This window comes from Scomber japonicus, chromosome 12 (genome assembly GCF_027409825.1).
Source record: "Scomber japonicus isolate fScoJap1 chromosome 12, fScoJap1.pri, whole genome shotgun sequence".
Taxonomy (NCBI): Eukaryota; Metazoa; Chordata; class Actinopteri; order Scombriformes; family Scombridae; genus Scomber; species Scomber japonicus.
Genome location: NC_070589.1, coordinates 15,651,044 through 15,666,217, shown reverse-complemented (window position 1 = coordinate 15,666,217; position 15,174 = coordinate 15,651,044). Strand labels below are relative to the sequence as shown.

The 15,174-nt window shown below is 39.7% G+C and overlaps 1 protein-coding gene across 1 annotated transcript; it reads left to right on the top strand.

Moving 5' to 3' along the window:
* The first annotated feature begins 9,941 nt into the window (after window positions 1–9,941).
* Window positions 9,942–14,474, top strand: tm6sf2a (transmembrane 6 superfamily member 2a). The gene is made up of 10 exons (XM_053330106.1): window positions 9,942–10,204; window positions 11,054–11,157; window positions 11,262–11,359; window positions 11,447–11,550; window positions 11,653–11,735; window positions 11,825–11,949; window positions 12,647–12,748; window positions 12,872–12,964; window positions 13,073–13,192; window positions 13,297–14,474. Exons 1-10 carry the CDS (start codon window positions 10,113–10,115, stop codon window positions 13,504–13,506), a joined length of 1,131 nt encoding a protein of 376 aa, XP_053186081.1. The 5' UTR covers window positions 9,942–10,112; the 3' UTR covers window positions 13,507–14,474.
* Window positions 14,475–15,174: the final 700 nt, after the last annotated feature.

The following is a 15,174-nucleotide window of genomic DNA, read 5'->3' as shown; positions in this document are numbered from 1 at the left end:
TTAGCATTGAAGGGGGGTGTGTGAGTGTGTGAGGATGCCTGTAAAAAAAAAAAAAAAAAAAAGAACGAAAGAAAGCAGGGATGTTAGAGTCCCCATCCCACGGAGTAGAGCCCTGCTGTTAACCAGCCCACCGAGGTGAGAGGAAAAAGATACGGTTTCAAACCCCCCACCCAAAAAAATAAGTAGCCTTCTCCACCCATGCAGGGCAAAATGCAGCCGATACTGCTATAGACTATACTGCAGTTATCATATATGATGGCATGTTTCACTGACATGTTCTTCATATAATCACTGATGGATTTGTGTAATTTCTTTGTCAGCATTTTCCCCCCAAATATGCCTGTTCCTTGAGTAGGGGAGAAAGGGTTTGTTGTCACATGCATGGTGTGATATATCTAGTACTTTCTAGCTTTTTTAGTTAGAGAAATTGACAGGAAATGTATCAGGGAGAAAAACAAGGGCCAGATATAATGCTCAGGACAGCCAGAGAGGTGAAGCTGCATATTATAAGGATTTTTAAAAAATGCACTTTTTATGTTCTCTCTTGAGGAATTCAAATTAAAATAAAAAGTGTGACTAACCCTGTTCTCCCCTAGTGCATAGTGGAGATGTACACTGTGTGTGAATACAGGTTTATCATTGACCGAAGACATTATTCAGATATGAACAAATAATAACACAAGCACTCTAAACAGTAGCAGTGGAAAAAGTATTCAAATCAGTCCTGCATGCAAAGTAAGTAAAAACGTTTATCAGAAAAATGTGCCTCAACTATCAATGGTGAATAATTGAATGACCGTTGTCAAAGTTATATTAACTTGTGTATTACATTACTGATGCATGAAGCATTTTCATATTGTAGCTGATGGAGGTGATGCTACTGTAAGTTTAGTTTGTGGGCAGCAAAGTAAAGTAAAAGTACCACAGCAAATATACTCAATATACTCGCATTTGAGTACTACTAAACAGAAATAGTTGTAATCAGTGCATTAATAGTTGCTTTATGTAAACATAAAACCCATGTAAGGTTGCAAATCCTTTTGAAACTTAAGCACAGCCCCTGTTGTTTCTAATGTCAGTGTTTTCGGGAGAGTGTTTCCAATTCTAACTGAGAAAAAACATCAAACAAACATACAGGCCTAAAAACAGCTTTGCTATTTATTCAACCATATGATTTTGCCTGATTACCTGAATTTTAATGACCCCATTTTCTACAGTATTGAGCCACTTTTTGTATTAAATAAATACACTGTAAAGTTCTGTGATATGCGGTTTGCCTGGTATTAGCATCGTGTTTCAGTGGCTGCTGATTAATTAATTAATTAAATTTAATTTATTTATTGATTAATTTATTAATTAATTTAACCCTGCTCTGAAACAGTAGGAGGATTTGGAGGGACATGGCTAATAAGATTAAGTCATTGTTTGTTTTGGCAGTATGTAACAGGGCGAGGTTGGGAAGAGGTCAGCAGCCAGCAGCATAATAATCACAGTATCTTTATTTATAGAGCACTTATGGAAACAAACTTACAAAGTGCTTAGTTAGGGCTCTTAGAGCTCTTAGCTTATGCTGCTATAGGCTTAGCCTGCCGGGGGACTCCCATGATGCACTGAGCTCCTCTCTCTCTCTATCCATCCATCTATGTCCATTAACATTCATGTTCTATTAATGCATTCAATAACCTAAACTTCTTCCCCTGAGTTGTCTGTGCTTTCTCGTCTCACAGGTAATCTGGGCCTGTAGACGTCCGGATGACAGACTCCAGTCCCGGACCTTCTAGCTTCATTGTTGATTTTCATTGAGCTTCTCTCTCCTCTCCTTCCTTTCTCTCCTCTCTACCCCAACCGGTCGAGGCAGATGGCCGCCCACTCTGAGTCTGGTTCTGCCTGAGGTTTCTTCCTGTTAAAAGGGAGTTTTTTCTTGCCACTGTTGCTCATGTGGGAATGTTGGGTCTCTTTAAAGTTAAAACCTGAAGAGTTCGGTTTAGAACCTGCTGTATGTGTTAAGTGCCTTGAGATGACTTTGTTGTGATTTGGCGCTATACAAATAAAGATTGATTGATTGATTGGTTGATTGATTGATTGATTGATTGATTGATTGATTGATTGGTTGGTTGATTGATTCACACAGAAACCCAAACACAACAAAAAGAGGAGCATAGCTGGTCTGATTTAAGATGAATTGGTGGAAACACACACAAGCCCAAAAGATGAATAATTACTACTCGCAATCAATGATGAAGGAGTGCAATGATTGGAGATAAGAAGTTCTTTCTCACATTTTGTCTTTACTTAAGGTCTTTCTGAAATTGTAAGAGTGGTACTTAATGGCTCCCTCTGGGACCACAGTTAGTCACGCACAGTAATGCTTGCTGGATGGTTTGTGAGGTTCTGTGCAAGCTGAACCAGCCTTTTAATGTTCGATTGAGCTGACTAAGAATCAGGATTAGAATTTTTTAGATTATTTAGAGTTGTACACTTAAGTGTAAAAAAGGTCTGCATGAGTTGAAAATTTAGCCCAGACAGATGGAGTTGAGAGTATTCCATCCAACAGTCAACCTTTTTTTTTGTTCTTTACCAAATGTCCCTGTCCTTTGATTTACATGGGGATGTGACTGAATATATGACCAAAACTGAATTCATTATTAATATATGTCCAAATAATGCACTCAGAAGAGATACGAATCAGAATCAGGGTTGTTCTTTTTCTTCTATTTTTTTTCAACTTCAGTCTTACTTACTAGTCTTTAATTCTGACAGAAAGCATTTCGTGCTGCATGTAAAGCTTTTAAAGTAAAGCTTGTAAAATGTTTATCTCTATAAAAAAATCATCCTCTGACGAACATGTTATACAATTGTTATCCTACTCTTCTACTTCTCTGTGTGACAGAAAGTTAAGTTGCTGGTGTATTATCATACTGTACTTCTTCCCATACCCTTTTGTTCATATAAATTCCTTTATGATTCCTGAATCAGTTTGAAACATTAGTGTTGACATCATAAGTTGTAATTTTGTGTACAACATCTGACTCCTGACTGCATAAAGTTTTTTCATACAAACGAAAATGAAAAACAAACAACAACTTCAATATGTTTCCAGTTATCTTTATTACAATAGGCTTCAATGTAATTTGTAATGAGCAGGCACAACAATAGTATCTCATTTTAAAACAGTTGACTTCTGTTTTACACCTATAGTATAGATAATATAGCTACAAAGGACTGATAAAGCTTAAGCAGTTTAAGCATTAAAAAAAATCAAAGATGAATTAAGGCATGTACACATTTCTTTTTTGTCCAACAAACTTGTGCTTGAATTTTTTGTGTAGTGTGCATTGCTACAAATCTGCTGCACTGACCTCATCAGACACTAGATGTCCTCATAAGACCACTAAAGCACTTTGTTCCTACATAGAGAGCTACAGTATTGTAACACAGTTTCAGCCTTACACTTACACAGCAATGAGTCATTACATTCACTCTCTTCACACTCTCAATCATATCAGTATTCATCCAATCACATTCAGATACACAAGATCTGCATCAGCAAATCTGTCATTTAAATCTTCTCTTTTTCTGGGTGTCCACACATTTAATACCTCTTCTCAAAGACCACACGGGGTCCTGTCTTGCTTCCCCTTCGCACGTCTTTATTGATGATCCAGATAGCAGGGGCTTTCATGAAGTCCGTTTCTTGCATCTTGTCCTCCTCAGCCCGGGCCATTGCCTCCAGTTCGGGGGAGGTTTCTGGGCACCAGTCTGCCACAAATTTATCCTTGGCCTCACAATAGTTCACCACCACCTCTTCAGGCTGCTCTCCAAACATCCAGTCTGGGAAACATACAGAGAGGGAAGACGTGTAGGAAAGAAAAACAATAGATGGGATGCAAGACAAAGCTCCTTAAGTCATTGAACAAGCTTGAAGAAGCACCTGTAGGCTATATTAAAATGGTTAATTGTAAAAACCTTAGCTTTTGGTTAACTTACCTGCACAGTCATGGATGAGGTCTTTGATGAGGTGGCCGATGATGGCATAAAGAACACCCATCAGAATGAAGCTGGCAATTAGCAGGTAGAGCATGTAGTTAGGCATGTGGACAGCATCCCGAGAGGGGGGTATATAGCTCTCAAATAACACCGTCCCATCTTCAGCCCTGTAGCGAATACGCAAGCTGTCCACTGGCTCTTCCATGGCTTCCATGGCTGGAATCCTCAAACCTCTATTGTCAGCCAGGGAATCCACTTAAAGTCTCAGCATCATTGCTGTACCAAAATAAGGCAGCACAAAAGTCTCCTTCCTATTCAAGTTATGAGAAGATCACAAGGAAATGTTCTCTAACATTAATCACAGACTGCCACAAAAAAACATTACACTTTCAACAAAGCTGCTCAAAGTATCATAACTAGAACATGAAAAATAAGGGTACATACAGCAGAGAAGCAGGTGGCAATCCTCCAGTTCACGCTCCTCTGGTTAAACTATCCTAAAGTTAAATTAAAATTAGAAGTTTATCCCTCTCACTGGAGAATTTTTCATTTTGCTTGCAAGCACAAACCCTTGGTGTCTGCTTGTGGCGCTGCACAGGTGGAAACTAGATTAGCTGCAGCAGATTGAAGTACTCAAGGTCAGAGGAATGATGCTGAGAAGACAGTTTCCCAATGAAGGAGCGTGTTTACCTGTCGCATATATCTGCATATATTTCATATCTATATATGTATGTGTGTACGTATGTATGTATGTATGTATGTATCTATCCATCTTATTAATGTATCTATCTATCAGTCTGTCTGTATCTCTTCTTTCTGCTTACATCACTATTAAACAGTATTCAATATGGCTGATGTACAGTAATCCTTAGTATTTACAACAAGGTCACTGGCCCAGACACGACCAGGCATTAGAGACAGGTAAGATGGATTAATGAAAGAAGACAAGACAACTACACTCTTGTATTCAGTTGTTTACTGAAGAGAAGCTTAGTCCAATACCAGCACAAGTACGACAAGTACAGAAACATGTGATGATGTAACCTTTCAATGATGGTACACAGTGGTGGCATTTTAAACAAAATAATATTTTCATGGAATGATTTGACATTTTTTATCTGAACATGTCTAAAAGTTTTAAAATCCGGACAGTTAAAAACACTTAAAATGTCAGTTAAAAACACAATTTTTTACAATTTATATTAACATTTCACTTATTATCACTGTGAGAATGTCAGTGTTATTGCTGGAACAGGAAATAATATATCAAAATGGTGCAATGTGTGTTAAATGACCAACAATATCAACCATGTTTATATGAAATGTTTAATAGGTAAAGAAAGTTACTCAGTAAAATCAGTACAAACTAAGTGTTTTTATATTAAACAAAAAGGCCATAGCTGAAGCATCACTATAGCAAAAAGACAACATTTATCACTGCAATGAAATCAACACAGAGGACTTCTGATGTTGCAGAAACTCAAAGGGAAGTGACGTAAGGGGTAGCAGGGCAGACAAAGGTCACACTATGAGTAGAAATCCTTTTTTCTCCCAAGTAGGACGTGAGGGCACTTTTCAGTGGAGGAGGGGTGGATGGCCGATGACCGCCGCTGCCTCCCTGGTGGAAGCCGGGCAGCAGTCCGTCTTTCTCCTTCTCCATCCTCAGCCTGTCGCTCCCCATCAGTCTACTGGAAACACTCACTCGTCGCTCTTCCTCTATTTCAGCTCTTCCCTCCTCAGGATCATCTTCCACTGGTTTGGGGCCAAGAACCCAGTCTTTGAGGAGAAACAGGACAAAACACATGAGAATGGATGAGACAAAATGTCTTGTCTATGTGTTTTAAAGGGGAACTCCACCAATTTTACAAATGAAGTTAATTTTACTCATCATGAGGAGCACTGTAAAAAAAAAGTTATGTAATTTCTTCTGAAGCTCTTGGGATGAACTTTGTAAAGTTTTAAAAAATAACCCTGAAGTTTGGAGACCAGAAATGTCATTATAAATTGGGGCTTGGAGCGCATTTACAAAGCAGGGGATTTCTAATGAAAGATGCTATTGAGTTGTATTATAAGAAAGGTTTTTGGAGCTTGAATTATACTGATGACTTTTTTTTTAAGTGTGTCTTGCAAGCCTTCCAACTTTGTGGAGGCAGAATACTAAGTTGCTGGAGTACCCCTTCAAGATGTCAACTCAAAATTCCTCAGTTGTTGGCATTCACCTTGATGGTATAACAATAACACTGTTGGGAAGATTGACCTCTGCACAGAAACCACAGGACAGAAGTGAAGGAGACAAAGTCACCCCATGGGAGAAAACAAGGAAAGAAAAAATGGTGGTCCAGTTCTGGTCTGAGAATTCAGGAAAAAGGCTCAGGGACACAACAAACATGTACGCAAGACTGGAGAGTGATGGGAAGGAGAACATTTTGGCTCAGGATGTGTCTGCCGGCAGGAGGGGGGGGGGGGGGGGGGGGGGTTACCTGCAAAGTCATGCATCAGATCTTTAATCAGGTGTCCCACTATGGCGTAAGTGGCCACTATAACCAACACCACCCCAACTAGGACATAGACTACATTGCGCGGCAGAGTTATAGCATCTCTGGCTGGGGGGATGTAGTCCACGAAATAGGCCTCCTCCTCCTTCTTTCTGGACAGCTGGAGGAGCTGCCGGTGCTCAAACACCAGTTGCGTGAGGTTCCAGAACAGAGCTCTTCCTGAGGCATTAGGGGATACAACTGGTTGTTGGTTCATGGCTGAGCTGCTTTGGTAGAGTTGATTTTAACTTCTTTATAGCTCAAAGAATGTAGTAAAGCTTTGGGGCTGTTTCTTTGCTGATGACAGATTTATTGTCTTGTCGCAGATCCAAACTCCTTCATGGTACTGTGAACACTTTGGAAATGGGTAACAGGTGCATCAGAGAGGAGAAGGGACAGTAATTGAGCATTAAAAGATTTTGAACATGTTTTCTTTTCTTGTGAATGGCAGAACTGATTGAAAGATGGGAATGTTGAGATGGTTAAAAAATGAGAACATGGCCTCTTAGGAGTGATAGTTTTCCTTCGCCAACTAGTGCTACAAAAATGTAGTTCATCAGACAAAGAAGATCTGATGCCATAAGTGTGCCAATTCTCCTAATCTTTTGTCTAGACTTAAATCCCAGCATTCTTCCTTCTAGTTTTCTGTGAAGGGTCAAATTTGCTGGGGGGCAAGGAGTGTGAGATGGAGGAGAGGTGTATATAGGACAGACAGAGTTAATAGGATTGAGTCTGTCACAGAGCAATATCAGCTTTCCATCTGTAGGGATTAGAGATATGAGTGAGGAGAGGTGGACAGTAATACGCCAAAGAGGCTTATGGTGCTCCACGACCACGTTGCATATATATAAAATACATATATCACAGTAAACCCAGTTTCTCTTGGGTTTAAACTAATATCCATAAACATCACTCTATGGATAAACTATACTTTAAATTAATCTTAAGCGCACCACAAGCCCATTTCTTATATTCTATAAATGTCCTGTCACATGACTCACTTTATTTTTACGGCTCATTTCTTCTTCTCACTTCACAACAGAGCAGATGGTGATATTTCAGAATGAGTTTTGTGATCAGTAGTCTCACAACTGTACATTATCAAAAGTTACTTATGGAAGACTTTGAAGCAGATTGACTTCCTTTTTAATACAAAAGATGAGAAAGGAACAAATGAGGATGAAATAAGGATGTTTAAAAGTGTCGTAGTAAAGTTATAGAGAAGAATTAAGACCTCTTACCTTGAAGGGCTCCTCAGATGTTTTCTTTGACTTGTGAATGAATGGACTTCTAAATTAGTGTGTACCATACACAGACTGCTCTGAAAATAACACAAACACACAGTAGAAGGTTAAGGTCATGCAAACAAAAGGCTTACCATAGTAGCTGCTCTACTACGAATAGAGACACAGCATCATTACTTTTCTCTACAAGTGGGCAGGAAAACAAAGCTATGATGAAGGGATCCAAAAATTCGTCAGAATGTCAGTCGCCTTTCTAGGGTTTGGGCTCTTCTTCATTTGTGTTTATCTGAGCCAACCGAGAAGCAACAAACTTCCATTCCATGATGCCGATGGCAACATTCATAATGAGAATGAACCACGAGACTGGATGCAGACCCCAGTAAAAAACGTGTGTCATGATGTTTGTGCGAAGCAAGAGAACAGTTGTCATAAAACAAAAGAAGATGATGATGATAAACTTAGGTAAAAAATCAATCCTTGCGGTGGAAAAGTGCAAACAGGAGGTGAAACAATCGAAGAGATGTGATGAGAAAAGCAGTGAGGTCTCAGACTGTGTCTCAGAGTGAGACTGGCAGGAGAGTAAGACTTTCTGTGTCACTATCAAGATGTTCTTTTGTAATCCTTGACAGGATTTGATTGACAAGTGCCACTGTCAGCGACGCCTTTTAACAGAGTCAGCAGACTGCAAATCAGAAGATGGGGCTCATTTAGCATTATGTGAAGTACCTGTTGCCACTATGACACTAGGACATTACTCCCAAATAATAAAAAATACAATTTAAAGCATTTTCTTGTGCTGAAGTGGTGGATAAATCTGAGACATTACCTGTAAGAATGATTCCTCTTATTCACCTCACAGGATCCTTTCAGTTCAGTAAAAATATTATAACTGATTTCCAAGAATTCTCCAGATGAAGCAGAAAGCAGGTCAATTTGCAAAAATATGACTCCACAGAAAAGCACTACAAGCTGCTCTTGCTGACTACACCTAAGCGAATACAACATCCAGTCATTCAGTCAGGTCCATTTTGACTATGACTCCCTCAGGCTGGGGTGACCAACTTCTTGGGTTTGTCTTCTGCCTGTGCCACCCACTTGAAGTAGGCATCACCCAGGATGAAGGTCCAATAGACGATAGTTAGAGTGGTGTTGACTGTCATAATGCCGATTATTAAAGGGTGTATCATAGTGACAAGATGGGTGGACTCTGTTTGAAATCTGTGTCACCTTAAAAAATGCCTTTCTGATGTGTAGGTGAAGGGTTGTCCTCGTGCGTCTGTTTGAATAACCTCTCACTGTCTCCGTGTACTCTCTCCATAGAATCCCCACCCCTCTCTACTCTCTCTGGTCACTAAGTTTCTGTGGCAACAGCAGCATAATCCTCTTCAGCTGCTTTGTCACAGAAGATAACGTAGCATTAGATGTAGGCCTGCTTTACAAATGTTGTTCATCCATAAGATGTTGTGCAATGCAGATTTCCATATGTAGGAAAAAAACTGTACTTAAACTGTATAGGAATCCTAAAAATGTGAATGAACTGTAAGGATTCTCTTTAAACAACAACCTCACTGAGAAAAAACGTAATCTTTGTTCTGAACTTTATGTTCCCTCTCAGATATAATCCAGAATTTAATCAAGACTTGAGACTTCAGACAGGAGGAATTCTTAATCTTGCACCAAATAGAACAGATGGCTCCTTAATGAACCCCAGGGGCCACAGGAACCAAAAACAATGTGTGGTGTGACTGAAATATTTAACTTCTGTCAACCCAGACTGACCTCATGTACACAGAATGCATAAATTGCAAGATATTAGAAAGAAAAAGCAAAATAAGTGAAGTTTTATATCTGGAAAAAGCTCATCAGGATAACCAGTGACATGTGACAGCTGCCTCCACCAGGTGGCAGTCTGCACAAACATACACACACTCAATGGTGAATAGCTAGGGTTGATGATGATTTTATTTCCCAGCTGTAACTTTTCAGATCATTTAAATGTGATATATACCTTAATAACACACCTAAGATTCACTGGCAACATTTTAGGTACAATGTACAATTCAGCAGCTTTACCTGAACTTTATACGACTCTTCCTTTAAGTTTGGACTCATTAAACATGGCTGCTGAGTTGAACTTTGAGACCCTACAAGATAGTGGACGTGTTGAAGCAACAGTGACACAGATCAAAAGGCAGCAGTACACTCCCTTCAATCATCGCAGAGGCTGCAGAGGAGAGGACACTATATCATCGAACATGCTTCGTTTCATTGCTGGAAGGATTTAACTGGGAATAATTCTATCTGGACATTTATTTTCCAAAAGGGGCCAAACAATAAGCTGTGAAGAATGAGGCCGCCGGTTGAGATCTCCGTATTTCTCCTTTCCCTCCTCGCTCCTGGAGTCTTATACGCCATGAACAACATCCCTGCGCTCCAGGAGTAAGAAGTGTTTGTGTGTGTATGTGTGTGTGTGCGTGCGTGTGTGTGTGTGTGTGTGTGTGTACACGCGTGCAAACTCTTTTATAATTTCACTCTCATCTTGGCCTGCTGTGTAGAGGTATTGCACAGTAAAGCCGCTGATATTAATAGGCTTATGAAGCGGCCCACAGCCTGAAGGAAAGGAGGTTTAGCGAGGGTGTGTTTATCCTGAGGTAACCTCATTCAAAGCCTACACACTAAACAAGATTTAGACAAGCCTTAGAAAAACTGTAAGTGAATTTTAGGAAACTGTCTTAAATAAATGAATAATCTTGAGTGTAAGGCGTTTAAAAATTTAAATGTAACACCCAATGTTCCTCTCTGTATTAGGATGAAGCCAATTATAGTCAACAGAGCTGCACTATTGATGATTTAACCCATTTATTTTAATCTTCATAACATTTTTAATAAGTCATGAAGCCTGGATGATACTTGACCAGAGTGATATGGTATGCCAAATCAAAACTGAGCTTGTGCATTTCATCAAAGAAACAACTTTAACTATCTTTAAAGTATTTGAATGTGATGTCTTAATCAGAGTAGGAAACTTTGAAAAGAAATGAGAAAGCTATGTTCCTTTATGGTCCAAAGAAACAAAATAATTTGGACATTTTATCTTCAACAATGACTTAAAATGATGAACCAATTAACAAAATAACTGGTGACAAATGTTCTGGTGATCATGTAACAGATTAATCAACTAATTGTTGCAGCTCTTGATGAAACTTGAAATGTAAAGAAGATGGCAGCTGAAATACTACACAGATACAGTGATGTCTCACTGTCCATGTCAATCATGCTTTTCCTCAGACCTCTGCCAATCCTGGGAATGGGAATGGTCGTGCTGGGATCTGTTCTTCTCCTCCTCCTCCTCACTGTGCGACACAAAGTGAAAGTGGACCCCTTATTCTATGGTACAATTTGGCAAAAACACACACTTTGACATCTATTGGTGTAGTGAGAGACTGAGGAGCAGCTGTAGATTTGTTTTTCATTGTGCTTTGATGTGTTCGTTCAGTGTTTGCAGAGTTTTCCTTCACCTGCATGGTGGGCCTGACTAATGCTTTGGAGCAGGATGGCTTCATATCTGGTTTCATGGGATTCTACCTGAAGATGGTAAACATGAGCAAAGCAATAAATGCTTTAATTTCAGATGATTAAATGTCAAAAGTCTAAATTCACTGTATGATACTGTCTCTTTAGGGCGAGCCTCACCTGAGTGCTGCCTATGCCGTGATGATGTCTTACTGGGAAGGTGTCATCCACTTTGTCCTCTTCCTCACTGTGATCCACCGCATGTTCAATGGGTAAGCTGTGGACATCATTACCATCACCACCATCACCATTACCTGTCTGCTGTGTGTTCAGTGACACCTCTGATGAAACCTGTTGATTTTCTGACCATGCAGGAAGTCCTATCGTAGCCTGGCGTTGCTGTGGGCGGGATCATCCATCGCCCATCAGATTGTTCTCATCCCAGGAGTGGTTATTGGTGAGAGCTGCCCACATGAACACTCTAGTTTGTCAGATCATCAGTGTTGTTTCAGGCTGTTTTAATTGATCATGTTGTTCTTTTTCCAGGTAAATATGGGTCTAACATTCGACCAGCCTTTTGGAGGAACACACCCTTCTTTTTGGTGCCATTCTGGGCAGCCTCTGTGCTCTTTAGCAGACCCAGAGAGATGCCAGTCATCACAGCAGACAAGGTACGTGTCAGCAGGCAAGACGTGTGTAATAAATATTCACGCAGAGGTGTTCCTTCTTTTTTTTTGTTCGTGGTCCCTGAAGAGAATGCTCCACAAATTCAGCATTGCACTCCTACAACATTGCCAGACTGTCAATGGACAGTTAAAAACCGATGCAGCAGAACCAGATATTTCTTCTTTATTGCACCTGTCCAAACCAGGCACAGGCATTACCCACAATGCAACTGGTTGGAGATTCAGGTGTGCTGTGTTAATGGTAGCACAGAGGTCTGGTAACGTCGCTCATTTCTAACTCCATAACCTCAGATTGTTTTAATAGTCTAACTTGACGTCTTTAGACCCTGACAGACCCTGACTTGGGTGCCTCAAATTTATTGTATTTTAATTAAAAATACAGTATTAAACCATACAATAAGTAAAAAAGCAAAGATGAGAGAACAACAAAAAACCCTGAATTGTGTTTTATATTATGTCCTAAATTCATAAATAATTTTTTTAATGAAAGTAACTATAAATTGAATAACAAATAAAACTAAACATTGACCATAATTAGAAAAAATGTAAACATTAATTGCTAACATTTACTGAACTGTTATGTTTTACACGTCAAAACCAATGGCAGTATATCCGCACTATCAATATATTGGCTCTATTGAGGCGTTAAGGTACTTAAATAATATGTCTCTGTGTTGTCTAGATTGCAGAAGAGCAGAAGAAAAGTTTGGTGTCTCGCCCTCTAGACCTGCTTCTCATACTTCTGTTACTGGGAGCAATGGCCTTTTCAGTTTTCAGAGGCTTTGTGAGTAAAAATTCAATTTTCTAATTTCTTTTTTTATTTGTCCAAAATGACTATTTCTGACTGAACATGTTGACAAGATGTTGCATGTATGGAAACTATAACTCCCCTTCGTCTCTGCCTCAGGTGGTGCTGGACTGTCCTCTGGATGTCTGTTTCACCTACATCTATCAGTACGAACCCTACCTCAAAGATCCAGTTGGCTTCCCAAGAGTTATGGTGAGTGTGCATAGAAATCTATCAGCACACTTGAATTAAACTACTCTTTATATTTTTATGTTCAAAAAAGAACTGATCAGTTCTCGTTTTTGTGTGCCATTCTTGTAGATGCTGGTGTATTTGTTCTACGCACTGCCCCTGCTGGCTATCCTCATCTATGGTCTGAAAACTCCTGGCTGCAGCTGGATGCTGGACTGGACCATTTTCTTTGCTGGAGCCATGGCCCAGGTAACTGTGGTTGTTATTTTTGTTGTTTATTTTGGATATCAAAAGCAAAACACAGCATGAATCATTGTGTTTACATCCTCCTCCTCCCCTGCTGTTCTCCTCAGAGCCAGTGGTGCCATATCGGAGCATCTCTGCACTCCCGCACTCCCTTCACGTACCGAATCCCAGCAGACAAATGGCGGCCTGTTATCGCCCTCAATGTGCTGCTTGCTGTTGCGCCTTCTCTGCTGGCCCTGCGCTGCCACACTAACCCGGCTTATTTTATGAAGCCTGTTACCAAGGGACAGACCAACAACGAGAAGAAGAAAAAATAGACCACACACACACACACACACCATCTATGGATTGTTGAGGAATACTTCATGTTGTGACAAGGCTAATGTTGTCTGGAGACTCTCCTCGATGTGCAAACTGCATTACACAGTTTTTCGGACTAAACCCCAGAGGAAATCTAAGAATGTTGCCCTCTATGTTAACTGGTCAAAATCAGTCACCGCGTGCAACACTTTCTGCATGGACTATTGGACCCTGATAAGAAGGCTGTTGATGGAGGTGAGGACTGTGATCAGCTTGCACAGCTTTCAGATGACTCATGCAGATACCCACTTTGTATTTTCCCAAATTAAAACTGTTAACCTGGATCATAACCAGCAATACACTACAGGAGAGTGACATCATTATTATACAGTAAATCTCTCATGTTTATATTTGACTATCTTTAATATGCCAGTGTCAGTGGAAACAGCTTTCATTGTTTAAAAACTGTGACTATAAGAAGTGTTTACAGGATTCACTGAATAACTTCAGAGTTTGTAAGAGGGGAGATGAAGAGAGATGTTATTCAAATGAAGAAGATGATTAAGAAAAAAAGTCCATTTGGTGAAACATATTAACTTGTATTGTGTAACGTCTACATGTTGTATTAGAACTGCAACTAGAGATTTCATTTATTATTTAAATCAATCATTAAAATTGCCACAAATGGGAATTATGTCCATCACAAGTTCCTGACATCTCAGTTAATGTCTTCAGTTTGTGTTGTCAGACCAACAGTCCAAAACCCAAAGTGATTCAATTTATAATGATACACAACAGAGAAAAGCAGGAAACACTCACACTGGAAAATATTCTGTTTTTGAATGAATCTATTTCATTTCAGCTCTAGTTGTACTCTAGTACTTCTCTCTGTGTGGTTTTCCATGTTTTATGTTCCATGTTTATTTTCTACAATAAAAACAAATGGAGCACTGAAAGGATGTTTGATTAAATTACATTTGCCTAAACCACATCTTTTTGTTCCATCCATTATTTTTAGGTATAGCTACTCTCTGAGGTTGTTTCTGTCTGGGCTTCTAAACTGTGACAAAGCACAAGTTGATCATAAATCTCACGTTGGATTCTCCATTCATTCACAGACTGAACAGTTTACTGGTTTAGAAGGAGTGTCTCTACACGTGTCAGTTGGCCTCTGATGATGTCATTGTGACCTATGTGCAGTGGGCCACTGGCCCAGTTAACTGCTATGGTTGTCAAACTGATAAGACTTGAACCCTGAATATAGGTGAACTGTCACACATGCAGCAGCTACACATATGATCACATGACACACTGTTACACAAGGTCAGTGAGGTGATGAACAGCTGGGAGGGCAGAAGTCAATGACTCCGTGGTGATTTGGATGCAACAATGTCATTTTTAAAAGGTGACTCACAGTCTTCCTCATAGTTAGTGTATGCGTACAGATGACACGACAGTAATGTTTTTTGATGGGAATTTGCTGACCTGGTGTGTGGTTCGCATTGCTTCTTTTTTTTTACGGAGGTGCCAATATTCTTGTCCTAAAATTTGACAACTCTCAGGCCAAAACGGAGAAATACAAAATGAATGAATAAATGCAATGAAGTTCACACTAGAAATTGGTCCAGCTGGATTGTAGGAAATTAATCGGCTAATAAAAGTCTGATTCTAGACCATGATCATGT

Excerpts from the sequence above, each read along its gene's own strand:
- tm6sf2a (XM_053330106.1), top strand. The coding sequence starts at position 10,113 with ATGAGGCCGCCGGTTGAGATCTCCGTATTTCTCCTTTCCCTCCTCGCT. Across the intron at positions 10,205-11,053 it reads AACATCCCTGCGCTCCAGGA|ACCTCTGCCAATCCTGGGAA; the intron begins GTAAGAAGTGTT and ends GCTTTTCCTCAG. Across the intron at positions 12,965-13,072 it reads TTGGCTTCCCAAGAGTTATG|ATGCTGGTGTATTTGTTCTA; the intron begins GTGAGTGTGCAT and ends CCATTCTTGTAG.